This window comes from Halichoeres trimaculatus, unplaced genomic scaffold (genome assembly GCF_033239565.1).
Source record: "Halichoeres trimaculatus isolate MK-OKI-2021-1 unplaced genomic scaffold, fHalTri1.1 fHalTri1_scaffold_4, whole genome shotgun sequence".
In the NCBI taxonomy this organism is placed as follows: Eukaryota; Metazoa; Chordata; class Actinopteri; order Labriformes; family Labridae; genus Halichoeres; species Halichoeres trimaculatus.
Window position 1 is genome coordinate 3,535,262 of NW_027437182.1, and position 19,963 is coordinate 3,555,224.

Genomic DNA, 19,963 nt, shown 5'->3' on the forward strand with positions numbered 1-19,963 from the left:
AAGATTCATAGAGGAGTTATTGTTAATATGTGGAGAATCTGCACAGTTAATAATGTTTAAACTTAGCACAAAAAGTAAGGAAACCTGTGATTTGTAGATAAACTCTTTCTACAAAAAGCTTTTTTGGTATGGGAGCATACTTAGGACAAAATTCATTTTTTATTTCAAGAAAATAGGCACATTATTTGAGCCGTAATGAAAATTAAATGTCAAATATCCAAGTATCATTTTCATCTTCATCTTCAAGATTGCACTTTATAACACATTATTCAAAAAAAAATGAAAAGAGTGTTTGCATTTTAATTTCTAAGAAATAGTCCACTAACTACTGGACATCATTTTTTTTAAGATTTCACAATTTTGCAAATTTTTAAACTTGCAAAATTTTATAAAATTTCAGAGAGTAATTTAATTTTTGCAAATTTCATTTTCAAAATTTGGAAAAATTAGTTTTTGCAATTTAAAGAAATACAAGTTTTGCAAAATTTTTGTAACTTTGAAATTCCAAAATTGTTTGAAATTTTTGTAAATTAAAAAAAAAAATTTTTGCAAATTAATTTTTTCTAATCTTTTTAAAAAAAATTTAAAATTTTTGTAACTTTAAAGTTCCAAAATTGTTTGAAATTTTTGCAAATTTAAGTTTCACAACTGTTTATCTTTATCTTATTAAAAAACTAAGGCATCACTTATACAATTTCATAAATTCAAAAAATGTATCATTTAGATAATTGTTCAATAAATCTTAACTGTGTATATATTTTTATACACTTACATTCTTAGTAGGAGGGAAATTTGAGTTTTGCAGATTAATTCTTTTTGTAAAAAAGTCTGTTGGTATGGAAGCATATTTAGGACAAAATTCAAATGAATTTTCACATGCAATGTGCTTTTTAGGGGAAAATATATCTTGTGATGTGATCATTCATCCTTTTCACATGGTCTGTTATTATAACAGAAACTTAAAATACTCAAAATCAGAAAAATATCAAAGAATTTAAATTTAATTTGCACTCCAAAAATAATAATAGAATCTAACCAGGAGAAAAGCGTTTTCCGCCTTTCTCCTAAAAACAAAAGATTTGGAGCAAAATTAGAGGCCTCTGTTTTATTCTTAAAAGAAAAAACAGCTCCTTTCTGTAAATGAATGATGTCCATGAGTGTTTCCTCAGTGCTCTTCTTTCCTCTAAGAGTGTGTTTGTTTACTTCCTGCAAACTCTGAGTTTCATAAACAAATAAATCCTGAGGATCCGCTCTGTGCTCACCTGTTCGCAGCAGACGGACGGGGTAGGTGGCCTGAGCTAAGAAGTTAGGATCACTGAACATGTCCTCCTCGTACACGGTGAAGCGCAGGAAGGAGAAGGTGGGGTTGTGGATGTCAAAGACAAACTGCCGCTGCACCCAGACGGGATTCAGACCGTTATCAGCTGAGGGGGGAACGATCAGAGAGCCATGGAGTCAGATTCACTGAAACTGTTCAGATGAAGGTTTTCAGGTTTCACTGCGCGGTTTCCTACCTACGACGTCCGTCTTACACCTGCAGCTGTCGTAGTCGGCCCCGCAGATCTCCACCTCCACGAAGGGGCAGACGATGCTGCGGCCGTTCTTAGGAAGGTGTCGAGCTCCGAGAACCTGACACGGGAAAACAAGAGGAGTAGAAACAAACCTGAATCAAACCTGGAGTCAGACTTTAGCTCTCACTGCTCTGTGTAAAACCATCCTGACCTGTAGCTGGATGGTGATTGGCTCCACGCGAAGTGAGTCTTTATCGAAAGGGTCAAAGGCGTCGTCTCTCATGATGTCCGGCTGAGGGACGTAGCCGCTGCCGCCGCCGAGCATGAACAGAGCCTGGTTCAGCTGCATGGGTTTATCTGCAGGAAACACAGACACAGCTTGTTTTATCCCATGGACAAACCTCTGTTAATGAGGTGAAACAGGGGCTTAACTCTTCGTCTGATCTAGTTTAATTTTTCTCATGATTCAAACACTGACCGGGCGTCTGGAAATTGAGAGCGACCAGCTGGGAGCCGCACAGCCACATGGGCAGCGGGTCGTAGTTGGACGAGTCCAGCCTCTGTCCTCGGGGGTAAACCCTGGAGAGCTGCCGCCGGTTGTACTGCAGGAAGCGTTTCCCTCTGCTGCGCGTCGCAAACTTCTCTGCTTTGGTCTCAGGGAAGGACGACATGTCGCGGTAACACGCTCGCTCTGTCCCGATCTCTGCAAGCAGCAGAAACATCAAACATAAAACCAAGGGTCTTCAACCTGCGGCTCTTTGACTCCTTTTCAGTGGCTCCTTGTAGCTTTGAAAAAATATTATTGAAATAAAGAATTTTAATCTTTCTTACAGAGGATATACATGCATTAAAATCTTCATCCCATCTGTCAATAAAGCCTGCCACCGCTCTACTTCACCTCCTACAACATCAACAGCCCACCAACTTTCCATGCACCTGTGGCTAACCTCAAGTTTTACAGCCCTGGGAAGATAACTACATCTACAAAAAGACTAATCTGGAAGAAAATACTGATTTTAATTCTGTGTGGATAGATTGATTTAACTGCCAACATCTGACCGAATATACATGCTTGATATGTGGCAAACAACAAAACATAATGACTTTGGTGAAATGATCAATAAATGTCTTAAACTTATGTATGACTACAAAAAAATTATTATTTTTTTGCATGTATAATTCAATTTCTCTCTTTTTTTGCATTTTTTAAATAAGTGAAATTTTTGCACATTTTTTTTTATTTTAACATTTAATAAAATTTCATAAGGAAATCAACATTTTGGCAAATAAACTAAATTTCATTATTTGAAATGTCAAAAAATTGCACATTTTAGAAAATTCTGATTTTTTAAATTTTTTGCAACTTTTTGAAATATCTAAATTGTTTGAAAATTTTGCAAAATTAACTTTATTTCAATTTTTCTGACATGTTTTTTTTAATTTATGTATATCGCTTAAATTTCAATACTGGGGAAGTTTTGCATTTTTTAGATTTAATACTGGCGAAGTTTTGCACTTTTTAAATTGAAAAATAAGCAAGTTTTTTTGCAATTTTTTTATATTAATATTTAACAAAATTTCAAAAGGAAATCAACATTTTGGCAAATAAACTAAATTTGACTATTTGAAATGTCAAAAAATTGCACATTTTGTTTAAATTTTTGGAACTTTTTGAAATATCAAAATTTTTTGAAAGTTTTGCAAAATTTACTTTATTTCAATTTTTTCTGACATTTTTTTTATTTATGTATATCAGTTAAATTTAAATACTGGGGAAGTTTCGCAATTATTAATGATTTCAAAATTGGTGAAAATTTTGCAATTTTTTAACTTAATAATTTACGGAAATGTTAGAAAGATGTTGGTTTTTTTTTAGCAATTTTACTAAATGTTAATTTTTTACATTTCAAAAAATATTTTTTTGTGAAACCACAAGTTTTCTGAAATTTTTGCAACCTTTTTGAAATTTCAGAATTGTTAGAGACTTTTGCAGATTCACAAAGTTTCATAAAATATTTTTTTTTATCTTCTAATCATTTATTTTATAATTTAGATTTAGATTTAGATTATTTTCTCACTAGATTTTAACTTTCTATAGAGTAAGATCCAGGTTTAGTCTTTATTGTGGAGATAGAGTAGATTTTGTGGCTCCCAAATGACTTTATCCAGGTGAGCTGAGGGAAATTGTCTCCTATGAAAGTAAAGGTCGTAGACCCCTGTATTAGACTTGGTTTTACACACAAAGATTGTTTAAGGTGTGTTAAGGAGGGATAGTCCTTACTGTCCTCATTGAAGGGGACAGGTCGGCAGTACACCACCAGCTCAGAGAGCTCCACTGCAATCTTCTTCCTCCTCTCCATCTGCTTCTCCTCCTGCATCTGTTACAGATGTACCAGAGAGTGAGCGCTGACATTTCATCGTTTTTCAGCTCAGGATTTTCACTAACCAGCAGAAATGTGATCACTGAGATCACAGATCACTGAGGCTGCTGGATGTTTTTACTTCTCACCCGAGCATCGGCGTTCTGCGTGGCCTCTCTGATCTTGCTGACCCACATGTTCAGATCCTCCAGACTGTCAGCGGCTACATCCAGCGTCTGAACGGGGAGGGAGGACAGGTGCTGGGAGTGGATGGTGAAGACGTAGGGTCGGGAGTTTTTCCCGTCTTTATGAACCACTGGACAGAAAGAAAGAAACAGCAAAGAGGGGATGACTTCTGGGTGGTTTCTGGCTGGATTATTGCCTGCTAGGTTTCATGCAGATCACCTCACCTACGTGACAGGTGGGCACATCGATGAAGCCTTTGAGGAACGTTCCCAGAGGACTGTTCTCTGTGGACTGAAACACCAAAACCATCAGAAACATTCAGAGATTCATCAACAGCGATAGACGGGTCAGGGAACAGAATCTGGACTCACAGCTTCGTCCACCTCTCTGGTTGGAGAGCTGGGAACCTCCTCCACGTAGTTTGCAGGAAACCAAAGCTGTTTCTTTCCTCCGTAGTCTCCTCTCCACCTGAAGGTCACACAACACTTCACGTCTTATCTAAAGACACTTTGACACATTGAAGAAACTGACTCTGTGCAGAAAAGCTGCAGATGCTACAGACAGATCCACTCACCAGCCGCCCTCCTGTTTGTCCACGTTGAGGATGAGCGCCTGTTTGGGGAAGCAGAGCTCGTCTTCCCTCTGAGCGCGATAGTCGTACAGAGCTTTGACAGTGCACTGAAACACAGAGCAACAACAAACTCAATCAGGCTTTACTCTCACTGTGTAGTTCCAGATACAACCACTGGAGGGAGCCAAAGCTCCTTTTAACCTAAACAGTTTAAACAACATGATGATTCCTGTGCACACCAATCCGTACCTTACAGTCCAGTTTGTTTACTATGTATAGCATGTTTAGTCATCACGTTGTATGTCTTTAGCATCTTTGTTGGGAGAAGGAGAGTTAGAGAGTGGGACAGTTGGAAAGAGGGAGAGTGGAAGGGTTGGGAGAGTTGGAAACTTTGGAAAGTTGGAGAGTGGGTTGAGATAGTGAATTGGAAAGGTTTGGAGAATTGGAGAGGTGGAGAGAGGGGACAGTTGGAAGTAGGAAAGAAGGAGAGTTTGGAGTTGGAGAGAAGAAGAAGAGAGTTGAGATCTGTAGAGTTGTATTACAGGGGAGTTGAAGAATTAAGAGAGTGAGTTAGGAGAGTTGGAGAGTGGGAGACTTGGAAAATTGGGAAAGTTTGGAAAGTCAGAAGAGAGTCGAGAGTTGGAGAGTGGTAAAGTTTGGAGTTGATGAGTGGGGAGAGTTGGATTGTGAGTTTGGAGAGCAAAAGATTGGGAGAGTTAGAGAGTTTGGAGAGTGGGTGGACGGGAGGGTTGGGGGAGTGAGTTGGGAGTTTGTGAGGATGGTAGAGTTAGAAATTTGGAATAGGTTGGTTGAGGGAGAGTGGGTGAGTGAATAAGGAAGAGTTAAAGAGTTTGGAGTGGTGGAGAGTTGGAGATATGGAGAGTGGGAGGGGGGAGTTGGAAAGTGGGTGAGAGAGTTGTGTGAGTCAAAAGAGAAAGTTTTGTGAGTTGAAGGATGGAAGAGTGGGACTAGTGAGTTGGGAGTTGGAGTGTAGGTGAGTTTTGAGTGGGTCAGTTTCAAGTTGGAGAGTGGGTTGGTCAAGTCAGTTGGGAGAGTTTGGGGTTTAGGAATTGGAGAGAGGTAAAGTTAGGGATTGTGGAGTTGTAGAGTTGTATAGTAGGAGAGTTGGAGAGTTGGAAGAGTGAGTTTAGGGAGTTGGAGAGTGGTAGAGCTTGGAGACTTAGGAGAGCAAGTTTAGAGTTATTGAGTTGGGAAAGTTGGAGTGTTGGGAGATCGAGTTCGCAAAGCAAAAGAGCTGGAAAGTTTGGAGAGCTGGAGGATGAAAGAAAAGGGAGAGTGAGTTTGGAGTTGGAAAGTGGGTGAGTGGGTTGGGAGAGTAAGTTGGAAGAGTTTTGAGAGTTGGAGAGGTGGAGAGCGGGGTAAGATGGGAGTTGGAAAGAGTGAGAGTTTGGAGAGTGGGTTGGTAGAGTCAGTTTGAAGTGTTAGAGAATTGGAGACACGGAGAGTTGGTATGAACGGTAGGAGAGTGTAAAAATTGAAGGGATGGAGAGTTGGGAGAGTCAGGAGAGAGAGTTAGGAGTTTGAGAGTGATAAATTTTGGAGTTGGGAGAGTTAAGAGAACTGAAGAGTGGGAGAGTGGGTTGGGAGCATGAATAGGGGGAGTTAAGAGAACTGGAGAGGTAGAGAGTGGGGACAGTTGGGAGTTGGAAAGAGTGAGAGTTTAGAGTTAGAGAGTGGGTACATTTCAAGTTGGAGAGTGGGTTGGTGGAGTCAGTTGGGAGAGTTGGGAGAGTTTAGAGAATTGGAGAGAGCGAGTCGAAAGTTGTAGAGTTGTTTAGCAAGAGGTTTGGAGAGTGGGAAAAAATGGAGCTAGGAGAGTGGGGAGAGTTTGAGATTTGGAAGAGTTGGGGGTGTTTGGAGCTTTGAAGCACTTGAGATTTGGAAAGTGGGTGAGTGGGTTAGGAGAGTGAATTGGGAGAGTTTGGAGGACAGGAGAGGTGGAGAGTGGGTACAGTTGGGAGCTAGAAAGAGGGAGAGTTTCAAGTTGGAGAGTGGGTTGGTGGAGTTAGTTGGGAGAGTTGGGCAAGTTTAGAGAACTGGAGAGTATGAGAGTGAGTTGGGAATTGGAGAGAGGGTGAGTATATTGGTAGATTTGGGAGAGTTTGGAGTGGTGGAGAGTGGGTGAGTTGGGAGAGTGGGTTGGGCTCACTCACCCGGGCTGACGGCATCTTATTGGCTTCCACGTAGAAATGAGGAGTACGGACTTCATACAGCGCTCCGTAATCAAGCTCCTGGAAAGGAAACAATAAATATCGGTCACTCTTGTTGTTTCTGGAGTTCTGATCCTGAGGTCAGTGTCCTACCGTGGTGCCCATCCGCTCCAGCGTGTCCTCGTTGATGGGGTAGCGCAGCTTCATCTTGCGGTACAGAGGATGTTTCTCGTAGTAGCTCACCAGATCCACCAGACTCTCGAACTCTGCCGAGCTGCCCAGCATGAAGAGCCGGCCCTCCTGCTGGATCCGACAGTGTTTGATCTTCCCCTCCGCTCTGAACATTCAAAGAAATCCAATCAGGAACAAGATCAACAAGACAGGATTACGTTTGCTGTTGTGTGACGTGTACCTGAAGGAGATGGCGAAGGAGTTGTGCTCGCTGCGTTTGCGCACCAGGAACGCCCCGTCTCTGGGAACGCGCATCAGTAAGTGTTCAGCCTGGACTCTGGAGATGCTGGAGTGGAACCACCTGGGGAGATTCAGCAGGTTTAAGGATCAGATGAGATTCTTTCTGTACTCTGAGACGAATCGAAAACCCGTCACTCACTCTCGGCTCTCGTGCGCGTTGGGTTGAGGAACCGGGTTTCCCAGCCGCATCTCGAACTCGTTGCAGCGCAGAGGAGTGTCCCTGTAGTGGCAGATGAGGCGGTAGAGGCTGTCGAACACCAGGTTGTCTGTCAGGTAGAAGCGGGTGGAGCCGGACTCCTGACGGGAGTGGATCCTGCAGTGCTGGACTCGACTGGAGCGCCTGGAGGAGAAACAGAACAAGAACCAAACCGTCACATCTTCCATTCGTTGCACCATCTTCTCACGATCTCCACCGCTTGGCGTCACGAACCAGAAGGAGAGGGTGTAGTCTCCGACAAACGTCTCGCTCTCTCGAACCAGGAAGGTGCCGTCTTTAGCCCCGCCCTCGCAGTACTCCTGCAGGAGCTTCTCCGCCACCTGTCGACCATCTCGACCTCCGCCCAGCTTCCCGTGGAACCATCGCTCTGCGCAGTGCTGCTCATTGTTGTTGCACTCCTAAAGAACGCCAAACAAATCTGTGTCAGCATCCTGACCTCACAAACATCCTTTCACATCCTCCCCCTCCCTCTACCTCTTTCGCCTCCTCCTCCTCCTCTTCGTCGGCCGTCTGGTAGTGTGACGTCTCCTCTGAGTAGTAAATCTTGTTACTCGTCAGGACGAAATAATGAGGAGTCCACGTCTGTAAGCGACACAAACACACGTCAGTGACTCTTCTTTGTGCGTTTTGTTCTTGAATAACTCTTCGGGGACACGTACGTGGTCGATGGGATCCTCCAAGTAGAGGATGCCGTTTTTCAGAGAGTTGCTGATGTCGTTTTCAGAGTAGCTGGCTGACGAGACCTCTTCGTAAGGCTTGCCCTCCACCAGCTTCTTGTGCTGAAAAAGGAAAAAGATAAATTTCTGATGTACTGTTTTTTTTTACTTCAGCCTTGCAGGGATTCTTGCCGTACCTTGATGAGGATCTTCCTCCGGAGCTGGTAGGGCGAAGGAAGCTCCTCGGCGTTGTTATCCACGGGCTTGGTGAGCAGCAGATCTCCGAACACCTTCTTGAAGTGTGTGGCCATGTTCCTCTGCTGGACCACGCTGCAGTGGTCCTCGATGGACAGGATCACAGGGTACCTGAGAGGAGGAGCAGACAGGTGAGCTGATGTCTACAGGTCAGACTCAGAGCGGCTGTCTCACGCTGACGTTAACGTACTCGGACGTGACGAAGGCGTGTTCTTTGATGGTGTGCAGCACATCCAGGAACTTGATCTTGGAGGTTAAGGTGTGGCCGTGGTAGATGATCGGGAGGTCGTCAGGTCCGTCCCAGCAGTCCACTAAGATCAGAGACACACAGGTTCAGGAGTACAGCTGTGATGAGTCTGAGTTTTCATGTTAAAGTGTACAAGAACATCCAGAAATGATTAAGGAGAGGGGGAAGACGAGGACCCTGAATGAGTCACAAACAGCAAAAGAAAAATATGAACACAAATATCCTAATTTGTGCACGCTATTGTTGGTCTAACTCATTAGAGCACAGGATCAGATCCTCCCTGTATCTGATCTGACTGTAATTGTCATTATTATATGACTGATGGAGAAACTTTCTAAAGACCCTTAAGTGCTCAATATTGCTTACGTTTTTTTTTTAAGGAATGTCAGGCCTTGCTAAAAATTTGGTATCTTAAAGCTTTTTTAACAGTAGTGTAAGAAATCAGCTAACCGATGCCCCTTAGAGGCTGCCCTGCAATGCACTTCAACCGTGAATCGAATCAGATCAAATAGATTCAAATCAAATCACATCAAATATGAATGAATCAAATCGAATAGGATTTAATGGAATCAAACAGAATCAAATCAAATCTGAAGAATCAAACCAAATCTAATCAAACTTAAAGAATTGGATCCAAATGAATCAAATCAAATCAAATGATTGAACCGAATTGGATCAGATCTAATTAAATCAGATTTGATTCCGATCAAATTAAATTAAATGAATTGGTTCAAATCAAATTGAATCAAATCAAATTAAACTAAATTAACCGGCTCAATCAAATTGAATCGAATAAAACTGAATCAAATCCTTTTGAATCCAATTGAATCAAACTGAATGGGATCTAATTTAATTAATTGGATCAAATCAAATGGAATCAAAACAAATTGAATCAAATTGAATTGAATTAAATCAAATCAAATTAAATGAATTGGATCACATCAGATTGAATCCAATTGAATCAAAATGAATCAAATCAAACTGAATTAAATTAATCAAATCAAATTGAGTCGAACTGAATCAGAACGAATCAGGTTTAATTGCCAACTACTTTTGCACATACAAGGAATGTGACTTGTATTTGTGCTAACAATTAACAAGAAGATAACATGAGACTAGCAACAACCTTATACAGAGTTACAAACTATACACGCTGTAAAATAAACATAAAAAGTTAAGATATAAAATTTTAAAAAAATTAAATATATATATATATATATATATATATATATATATATATATATATATATATATATATATATATATATATATATATATATAATGAAATAAAAGAATATCTAAAAAAATGTGAAACAAAAGATAAAAAGGGGCACAGTGGAGGTGAGCAGGGTCCTAAAACCTTATTATAATACTGGATTGCAACTCTGAAGATGGGATTTGCCAAGTTGAAAACTTCAACCTTTGGCTTCAGAGCACTCAAGATATACAGTGTCCAACAAGAAAAAAACAATGGCTGTCAATGACTAGGAAATGTTGTGGAAAGTGGCAAGGAAATGAAAAAGTGCAAAGTTCTGCCCTTTGGAAAGTTTGACTGAAGCAGTGGCAATAACTTGCCACTGAATTGAAATGGTTACATATTGGCCAATCAAATTAACTACTTTTATGAACTCTACCTAGATACAGAACCAGTTTTACTAAATCAAAACTGGAAAATGTTTTTTTGACAACATTTAACCATTTACTTGTGGCTTTTCTGTGGAGACTGTCATTGTTGTGTGACATAAGACAAAACAAACTCGGTGAAGCCAGACTCTCTGAGTCAACACTCTGCGTCGAGCCCTAAGGTTTGGTCTTTCAGCACAAAACAGGACGAGGAACATACGTGCTCAAAACTATCCAGAAATTATGATTAATCTTTTTCCTCCTTAATTCCTGCGGCAACTTTCTTCTTTCTAGGAATTTAAGGGAGAAGAAGACTGATTGAAGCCTCTGTTTTATTTTTTTATGAATGAAGAACGTTCCTTACGCTCAATGCAGCGGCAGCCCATCCTCAAACAGCGGGCGTACGCCTCCAGAGAGGACTCACTGGAAAACTGGTCACCTGTCAGGTAACTGAGGCGACAGGAAGACGGAAACAAAATCATTAAAGAGGACAAACTCAGAGGATGAACTGAGAAAGAAAACTCTCTGAAGTGAGGTTGTACGTGTTGTGTGAGGAGGAGATCCAGTACTGAGACAGCGGCCGCTTCATGTCGTCAGCAACAACAGGAGAGAGCCGAGGGTCGCAGATAGAGTTCTCTTTGGAGAACAGGAACGTGAGGAACTAGGAACACACAGAAACACGATCAGACTGTACGGTAGGAGGAAACATGAATCTGTTTCTGATCTTCAGAGTATTTTACCTCGTCGAGCTGCAGCATCGGCTCGGGCTGCGGGCCGCCTCGCATGTACGCCATGAGAAACTCTCTGACACGACCCAGATCAGACGCCCACGACTCCTGAGGAGAGAGATCCAGAGAGAGGCAGCGTGAGCACGGAGCAGGTTTTATTACGGAGCATTTCTGATCCTCAGCGAGTCCAGCACCTTCTGGTCCATCTGCAGAAACTTCTGGAAGTCGTAGAGAGAAATCTGACAAAGCTCCGGTCTGTCAACGTTCCTGCAAACACCACAGATTTCAAGACGTCAGACAGCAAAACAGACCTCAGGAGTTTAATAAATGAATTCATGTTTACAGAAGCAGGAGAAAAACTTCAGGTGTAACTTAAAGAGGCAGAGACTCAACGTGGAGGGGTGAGGGCTCAGGGAGTGGACACTGAGGAAGAGGAGGAGGAGGAGGAGGAAGTGAAGGTGGAGGGACTCACCGCAGAGGGAAGGAGAGCTCCAGCTGCTCAATAATCTGGGGACAGAAGGGGGAGGAGCCAGGTGACAGAGGTGAGAGGAGCCAGGTGAGGCATAAACAGTAAAGGACAAAGTGAGTGCTGTGCAGTGAGCGCAGAAGTACTCAAATACTTTACTCTTACAGGAAGTCCTTATGAACTGATGAAAACGAGAAACTATCAACAAGAAAAACAAGTGTTTTTGCTGGCCGGCAACTTTTCAGAACCTGTTTGCGTGGAATCTCAGTTTGCACATGTTAGTGATATTATTTCTAAACATGGATGATTCTAAAGTATTTTATTTCATGGGCTTGATTGTAAAGAAATGCCCCCACAAGATTCCTATTTAATACATCCAACATGTTACACATCTTCTAATGAGCCAAAATCAATAAAGAAAAAAATATTGCTAGCTTGAAGCTAACGTATATGGGGAATTGCATTTATATTCTAGCAGTTAGCATCATCACAGAAACAGAATTAACTAGGTAAGGTATTTATCAGTACAGTTACGTAGCGCTACGATATGAAATGTGACAACCAGCAAACATTGTAGTAGCTGGCTGTATGTAGTGCTATCGGCAGCCTGGTGCTCTGACGTATCTGCAGGCTAACGTGACAACAAGTAAACACAATCAGTTTGTATTTAGCATTTGTCCTACCAGTCATCTACCAATCAGAGCTAACGTAACCTCACTCTTCATTTTATTGATAGACTCTCAAGTTTGAACAGACCACTGCAGAATAACTGCTGACTGTGGGTTGGAGTCAACATTAGCACAAACAGATTAGCCCTTTTCGCCTTTAGCCCGTGCTCTATCTCTCTCCTGTTTCTCTTTCTTTTGTTCTTCTGTCCTTTTTCTGTCTGACAGTTAGGCTCCAGTGTCCACCATCACTACAAAATTAATCACAGAAATCAGCAGAGAAAAACACAGATCTCTCTTCTGACTACTAAACTTCATCAGCTAATGTGGTGTTGTCATAGAGACTTGGACGTGCTGTAAATCAACCTGCTCTGTCCTGCTTGACCCTATTGGGAAGCTACGAAGTAGCATTTTGAAATAACCTGTAACCAGAATTATTGGTGCTGATAATCTCATTTTAAAGTGTGGATTGCGATCAGGGGGATATCTAGAAGGGAGACTTTTTACAGATCACTTTCAAACTCCTCACAGCTCTTTGAAAGCATTGCTATAACCTCTACAGGAAACTAGACCGCCTACTTTAGTCAATAACATATAGCATAAAAATACTTCTGCATCAACTGAAGTTTGAGTTTTACTTATCATCATTTATTTTCTGTCCAGAGATATCCAGATCCATTGATCAATGTCATATTTATTCACTTATAAACTAAAGAAAATGTTGTTGACACACATGTTGAACATTCACAAGAGGCATCAATAAGGAAATCACTAGAGAATTGGACGGATAAGCAAAATCCATCAGGTCATTTGTACCATAAACATTTATTAATATTCCTCCTTATGAATGCTTGAATGTTCTTTTTTGTTTTCTCAAAGTTGATCAGTTTTAAAAACATTTTTTGAATAAAATTGTGCCAGAGAAACTTGAGCTAATTTCTAAACAAAAAAGTTGTTATTCACATTTTTGCCAGAATCGTGTAGCCCTGCTGTCTATTGAGTAACAGGAAAAAACTGTAACAGTCATGAGGAGTCGCTCTGTGGAAACGTATGAAAAAGGCCGCCTTCCCCAAAAAGATAAATGCTTTCTTCTGAATCAGTGCAGAAAAGCATGTTTCTGCAAATATTCAACTGAACGTAGAATAACTTCCTGCAGTTGTGATATGGTAAAATATCAGATGCATGATGTAATCCTGATAATCTGCTTGTGTCTATGTAAAGGATTTAAGTACTTCTTGCACAATTCTGTGAGAGTGTGTTTGTGTTTTAAAATAAATCAAACTTACACTTTTCTGTGCGTCGAACATCAGAGTTCTGTAGAGCTGTGCAAAGTTAGGGTACGACAGGTCGCTCCTGGCCTCCACCTCCTGGGAAAAGACGGAGACAAAAACATCAGGAAGACATTTAAAGGAGCTGGAAAGCTTCAGGTGGAGAAGAAGAGACGGAAAGGTGACTTACCTGCAGCTTGTCTTTGAGGAAACGCATGTTGGGGACTCTGAAGTTGATCTGAGGCAGCAGAGCTTTCACGTCCTTCACCGTGATGCTGGAAGAAACAGCACAGAGAAGGTTTCAACCACAAGAGGGCGCTGGGTGGTGCTGAACATTAGGATTCTTCAGTTTGGATGGCTTTAGTTTAAAGCTTGTCCACAGGGGGGCGCCAAATCAACACAAAAAAGATAGCACAAATACATAAAGCTCAATTAATGAGTCACAAGGTGATAAAATCAAAACGTGGTTCACGTTTCAGGCTTTATTTTAAGCCAGGGTAAAGTTTGAGTCATAAAAACGGATAAAAATCAAAACCAGGCAGAGTCCACCTGTCGTAAAATCAGCTTTACTGCTTCATAACAGATAAAAAACCTTCATCTCTTGGTCAGATTCTGAGGAACAGGTGATTAGGACATGTGGTGTGTTTTCTCTGAGGTATTTATGATTTTATTCCCCGTGTCGCTGCAGAGCAGAGTCCAACACATTCCTCTGCACGGACTCTGAACCCCATCTGATCTTTTCTTAAAGGGACCTCAGGTTTGAGTCGTCGCTGTTGCATATTTCTTTTTCTCTCTCGCACAAACAGCACCTGGAGAATCGCTTTTGCTGAGTAACAAAACACATGCACGCAAACATCAGCCGCCACTGAGAGGACGAGGAAGGAAGCGAGGAAAGCAGGTAAGGAGAGAGGAGCAAGGTCACTGCGAAGACGTGGAGATCATGTTTTAGGGGTCGATGACCTCCGTTACTGCCCGCTCTGATCCTCTCCTCCTCCTCCCTCCTCCTCCTCCTCCTCCTCCTCTCTGTCTGGCTACTGTAACTGTTACTATTTTCACAGGAGACAGGAAGCTGCCCTTTCCCAGCCCATCGCATCACTTCCTGCCGCTTATCAGGCGATGGCAGGCTGTTTGTCCTGGAGCAGCTTCCACCCAAACAGAAGCCTGGAGGTATTAATGCCAGCGGGACAGTGAGGAGACAGAGCGTGTGTGTGTGTGTGTGTGTGTGTGTGATACGTGGAGGCTGAGGTCAGGGCAGATCCCTGATGGAGCTTTAAAACGCTCTTTGATGACATCTGGATCTGGTTTCAGCTCCACGCTCCACCTGCTGTGACCCAGCAGCCAATGAGCATCCATCACAGGCCGCTGTTAAAGCCACGGCCGGGTGTTGACGTGTTGGTGGAGAGTGACCCACCTGCCCTCGTGGCTCCTGTCCATGACTTCAAACTGTTTCCTCAGCCACCTACGGACACAGGGACGAAGAAAACGTCATTTATTCTTTTAATTAACAAAGACAGGATGACATTTATCCACATTTATCTTCATTTATATAAGAAAGAAAGAATCACAGCAGCTGTCGTCTGTCATCTCTACAAACCACAGCCACAGTCTCTGCTATAAACTGAGCGTCTGAGCTGGAGCCTGTGTGTTTCCCTCAGAAAAAGTGAAAATAAAACTCCATTCATCTGACGAATCTACTCCCTAAACAGTTTACACAACAGCCATAAACAGACAAAATTAGCTTTTTCATTTCCTCTGAGCGTTTCCAAACATCCACCGCTCACTTTGTGTCAACAACAAAACCCTCCTTCACGTCCTCGCAGCCTCTCCGTGCGCCCCGGCTCACGCCACACTCACCAAAAACCGTCCCCACACGTTCATGTGGAGCAAATACTTCAGAGCCAAAACAAACGTTTACTCTCTGCTCGGAGCAGCTCCTGACTCTCCAGGATGAAACCTCTGCGTGTTGTTTTTAATGCACAGACAGGAGATGGAGATGATCTGATGATTCTTTGAAATGTTTTCAGTCATTTTATGTTTATGTCGGACCCCTTTTCCCTTCAGAACTGCTTTAATCCTTCATGGCATAGATTCAACAAGGTCCTGGAAACATTCCTCAGAGAGTTTGGTCCACATTAACATATTGATGATAGTAGGCCTGTCACGATTAGAAAATTTTGCTAGATGATAATTTTCCAAAATACTGCCGATAAACAATATTATTGTCAATATTATTTTGATTTTTTTCCCTTTTTTTCATTGATGTAATTATGAAAAATGGGATAATAAAGTGAGTACACCATATCAAAAGCAAGAAACTTTAATTTCTTAAGCGTATTTAACTGTAATTAAAAGGTCAGGATCTTTGAAATAAAATAAATTGAACAAAAAATATAATAAATTTAACAAACAAGAAAGAGAAAAAAATACAATGAAAATGAAATGGACTCTCTTTTAGAAAAAATAACGTGTCAATGAAAATAATTAATACTAATCAAAAACAATAAAACATAGACCCTGTCTCTAAAGAAAAAATGAAAAACAACAATAAAAACTATAACCTAAACAAAAGGGAGTTTATACAGTTCCTGAATTGTTTGTAACATGTACTTTTTCCCAGTCAATCCGTACTGTCTGTCAAACATTTTTAACATTTCTGGCTTTCAACCGTATTGAAGGGCTGCATTTCTTTGGTAATGTATCTGTCTTTGAGCGCCACCATTTGGCACTTTTATTTCTATTTACTTTGCAGACCAAAAGCCTCAGTAAGAGCGGATTGTCAAAGAACAAGGCTCTGCTGCACCTCCCCTTCTTCTTCTTCTTCGCCACTATTTTCAAACAAATGCGACATATCAGCTCGTTGGTGTTCATGAGCTCACACTTTGTTCATTCTGATAAAAAACAAAATATTCCCACACTGGGACTGTGGCAGGCGGCTTAAGAACCGTATCTTTGGTGCCATCACTCATATTAGCGTGTTTCCTCCTTACCCCTCAGGACGCTCGCTTCAGCTCTCTCCGTGTGTACGAGCGAGCAGCCCGTCTTCACCCCAAAGATCGCATTTTTGACAGATGCTCACTCGGCTATAAATCGGCTATAGAACCTATGCACCCTGATGTTAGGAAAGATAGACGTAGTGAGCCATCTTCTCATTCAGCCTCTTTGGTCGAAAGAGAGGAGGAAAACAAACATGCATGCACGTGTCAGTTTATCGAGGCTGGCAAACTTACCGAGGACGTTTTTATTTATCGTTCAGTCAATCGATTTATTGATTATCGTGACAGGCCTACTTGATAGCATCACACAGTTGCTGCAGATTTGTCGTCTGAACATCCATGATGAGAATCTCCCGTTCCACCACATCCCAAAGGTGCTCTATTGGATTGAGATCTGGGGACTGTGGAGGACATTTGAGTTCAGGGAACTCATTGTCATGTTGAAGAAAGCAGTCTGAGATGATTCCAGCTTTATGACATGGAGCGTTATCCTGCTGGAAGTAGCCATCAGAAGATGGGTACACTGTGCTCATAAAGGGATGGACATGGTCAGCAACAATACTCAGGTAGGCTGTGTTTTTTTTTTCCTTTTTTTTTTTCCTTTTTTCTCTTTTTCTTTTTCCTTTTTTTTTTCTCTTTTTCTTCTTTCTTTTTTCTTTTCCCCTTTTTTATCTTTTTTTTCTTTTTCTTTCTTTTTTCTTTTTTCTCCCTTTTTTTCCTTTTTTTCCCTTTTTTTAATATTTTTTTCCTATTTTTTTCTGTCTTTTTTTTCTTTTGTCCCCCCGTATTTTTCTTTTTTTCTGTTTTTTTTTCTGTTTTTTTTTCCCTTTTTTTTTCTCTGGACTTTAAACCATGCTCAGTTGGTACTAAGGGGCCCAAAGTGAGCCAAGAAAATATCCCCCACACCATTACACCAGCAGCAGCAGCCTGAACCGTTGATACAAGGCAGGATGGATCCATGCTTTCATGTTGTTGAGGTCAAATTCTGACCCTACCATCTGAATGTGGAGCAGAAATCTAGACTCATCAGACCAGGCAACGTTTCTCCAGTCTTCTATTGTCCAGTTTTGGTGTTGCTGTGTGAATTGTAGCCTCAGTTTCCTGTTCTTAGCTGACAGGAGGGTCACCCGGTGTGGTCTTCTGCTGCTGTAGCCCATCTGCCTCAAGGTTGGACGTGTTGTGTGTTCAGAGATGCTCTTCCTCTGGCATCAATAAAGTATTTTGTCTCAGAGAACTGCCGCTCACTGGGTATTTTCTCTTTTTGGGACCATTCTCTGTAAACCCTAGAGATTTTGGGACCACTGGCTCTACAACTTATCAACCCCCAGGGAAAGAAAGTGTGAGTTGTTGGGTGAATGTGTGAATGTGTGAGACAGTTGCACACCTGTCGGTCTGTTGAGGTGCAGGCGCTCTCTGAGTGTCCATCATGAGCCAGTTGAGTCCAGAGATCCACATGTTGACCTCCTCCTCACTGAAGGCTGCAAAGACACAGACACATAAATGGAGACTTCTCTGCAGAAACATAAAGCTTCACTGAAACCAGGCTGTAAAAAGCTCAGAGGTTACTGAGTTATCTTTACTAATCTGATGAGGTTTGACCTTTAACCTCAGGGAGTAAACACAGACACTAACCGGCCACGCTGAGCGTTCTGAGGCGAAACTCCAGGCCATAAAGCACGATGAAGCAGTGGGCGGAGTCCAGTTTGCGGGCCTCCTCAGGGTAGCGCTCAAAATCACGGGAGCCCTTCCCCAACCGCAGCTCCCGGATCTCTCGTATGTCGACTGGAGGAGGGAGGAGAAAGGAGGAGGGAGGGAGGGAGGGAGGAGAAGGGGGGAGAGGAAGGAAGGATAATGTTGCATGAACACAAATATGCACGACTGTAAATCACAGTTTGGCACGTTGTTCATTTCCTCGCCAATTACACAGAAATCTGCTGCCGGAAAGCTCAACAAATGTTCTCTCTATGAGTGTGTGTGTTTCTGTGTGTGTGTGTGTGAGCCCAAAAACAGACACACAAACATTCAGCTGTCAGTGGCAGGATGCTTGAAAAGTCTGCCGAGGATTTTGAGCCGCAGCAGCCAAACAAACAAACATTTCCCTAACGTCCAGGAGAAAGAATCTTTGACCTCAGGGTTTACAGGCGAGACCAGGGATCGGGGTTTGTGCGGCGTTTAAAGGGTTGACGGCGTGGCTATGAGCGCGCGACAGACCACAGCCAGTGATGTAAACTCTGGACTCTGCCTCGACACTTGCAGCAGTCGACACACCCACAAAGAAAACCCCCGCTTATTGACACAGCAGATGTCTTCTGCAAACACACATAAACACACCTCATTGATGCCAAACACAGGCCTTCTATAACACACACACACACTCACACACTCACTTTAATCACCCACAGAGAAACTTCAGTGAAATATGAGTTCAGACTTTGTTATCTCGGCTGTTATCGGTCCAACAGGTGGACGGCAGAGGGTGAAGTTCAAACCAGGCTGATCCTGAGTCAAACCCAAGAGGAGATCCAGAAATGTGTTTTCAGTCAGAGGCTCCTGCGCGAGGAGACGACAGGCGGCACGTTTGGCAGGAGATAAATGCAGGAGTCCATTATTACTACTCAGATGGAAACGTGTCCAAACTCCAGGAGGAGGAGGAGGAGGAGGGTGCAGAGATGATCTGCTGTTTTGAGTTGTAAGACGAGAAAATCTGCAAAACTTTATGAACTCAATTCAATCCAACTTTACACCATTAGCGCTGTGCATTGTTTGCATAAATTTCAGCCACAATAGTAGGCACTAATAGTGTAGTATAACCAAAGACTGTAAAAAAAAATGGACGTCATCTTGCTCGGCTTGAAGTGAGGTCGCCACAAAAACTGCTCCCCCTGGTGGCTGGCTGCAGTATAGGTCAAAAAATCCATTTCTCCAGTCATTCCAGATGGGCTGTGGTCAAACTTTGAAAAATTAATACACCTCCAAGAAATGTTTCTCATGTCTGATTGTTGTGGTGTTTTGAAGATATCATTTGGCTGTCTTGTATTCAAGTCCTCTATTTACCTGAAAGGTTTTGTTTTCATTACTTATACAAGGTTAAAAACGAGGCGTCATGTTTAGCAATGATTGACAGCTGCCGTTCTTGTGTATTTTTTTCAGGGACTGTAAAATATGTCGGGAGGTAGAGTCAAAAAGTGATTAGACTCTCAAAAGAAAAATTGTAATTTTTTGTCACCTGGCTCCACTCAGATTCTCCCAGAATCCCTCACATTCTCTACTGCGCAGACTCTGGCTACACAACTGTTGCACATAGCTGCGCCTGTGACGGTGGAATTTTGGCTTCAAAACCGTACTGTGGTCCCCAATGATCTAAATTTTGATACAAAAGATTTTTTCATTTTTTTTTATTTATATATTTTTCCTTTTAATTTAAAAATTTTTTATTCATTTTTTGATTATTTTTATTTTATTCATTTATTTTTATTTTTATTTTATTCATTTATTTATTTTTTTTATTATTTCATTTTATTCATTTATTTATTTTTGTTATTATTTTTATTTTATTCATTTATTTATTTTTTTTA

General features: G+C 41.7%; 1 protein-coding gene across 2 annotated transcripts in view; it reads right to left on the reverse strand.

The window, feature by feature from the left end:
* Window positions 1–19,963, reverse strand: part of LOC141788695 (1-phosphatidylinositol 4,5-bisphosphate phosphodiesterase gamma-1-like) — a 35,582-nt gene that overhangs the window by 4,545 nt on the left and 11,074 nt on the right. The window contains exons 2-29 of one of the 2 annotated variants that reach the window (XM_074667694.1): window positions 18,021–18,170; window positions 17,773–17,866; window positions 14,807–14,854; window positions 13,586–13,670; window positions 13,414–13,494; window positions 11,469–11,503; window positions 11,191–11,263; window positions 11,009–11,104; window positions 10,811–10,929; window positions 10,633–10,718; window positions 8,589–8,709; window positions 8,341–8,509; window positions 8,147–8,266; window positions 7,962–8,069; window positions 7,701–7,885; window positions 7,410–7,610; window positions 7,212–7,331; window positions 6,953–7,136; window positions 6,803–6,880; window positions 4,632–4,735; window positions 4,429–4,525; window positions 4,282–4,348; window positions 4,021–4,187; window positions 3,793–3,889; window positions 1,990–2,214; window positions 1,723–1,868; window positions 1,515–1,629; window positions 1,263–1,424 (exon numbers count right to left, since the gene is read on the reverse strand). In XM_074667694.1, coding sequence (XP_074523795.1) covers window positions 1,263–1,424; window positions 1,515–1,629; window positions 1,723–1,868; window positions 1,990–2,214; window positions 3,793–3,889; window positions 4,021–4,187; window positions 4,282–4,348; window positions 4,429–4,525; window positions 4,632–4,735; window positions 6,803–6,880; window positions 6,953–7,136; window positions 7,212–7,331; window positions 7,410–7,610; window positions 7,701–7,885; window positions 7,962–8,069; window positions 8,147–8,266; window positions 8,341–8,509; window positions 8,589–8,709; window positions 10,633–10,718; window positions 10,811–10,929; window positions 11,009–11,104; window positions 11,191–11,263; window positions 11,469–11,503; window positions 13,414–13,494; window positions 13,586–13,670; window positions 14,807–14,854; window positions 17,773–17,866; window positions 18,021–18,170 — 3,333 coding nt within the window. Of the gene's footprint in view, window positions 1–1,262; window positions 1,425–1,514; window positions 1,630–1,722; window positions 1,869–1,989; window positions 2,215–3,792; window positions 3,890–4,020; window positions 4,188–4,281; window positions 4,349–4,428; window positions 4,526–4,631; window positions 4,736–6,802; window positions 6,881–6,952; window positions 7,137–7,211; window positions 7,332–7,409; window positions 7,886–7,961; window positions 8,070–8,146; window positions 8,267–8,340; window positions 8,510–8,588; window positions 8,710–10,632; window positions 10,719–10,810; window positions 10,930–11,008; window positions 11,105–11,190; window positions 11,264–11,468; window positions 11,504–13,413; window positions 13,495–13,585; window positions 13,671–14,806; window positions 14,855–17,772; window positions 17,867–18,020; window positions 18,171–19,963 lie in introns of both variants that reach the window. The other variant, XM_074667693.1, reaches the window with a different exon arrangement.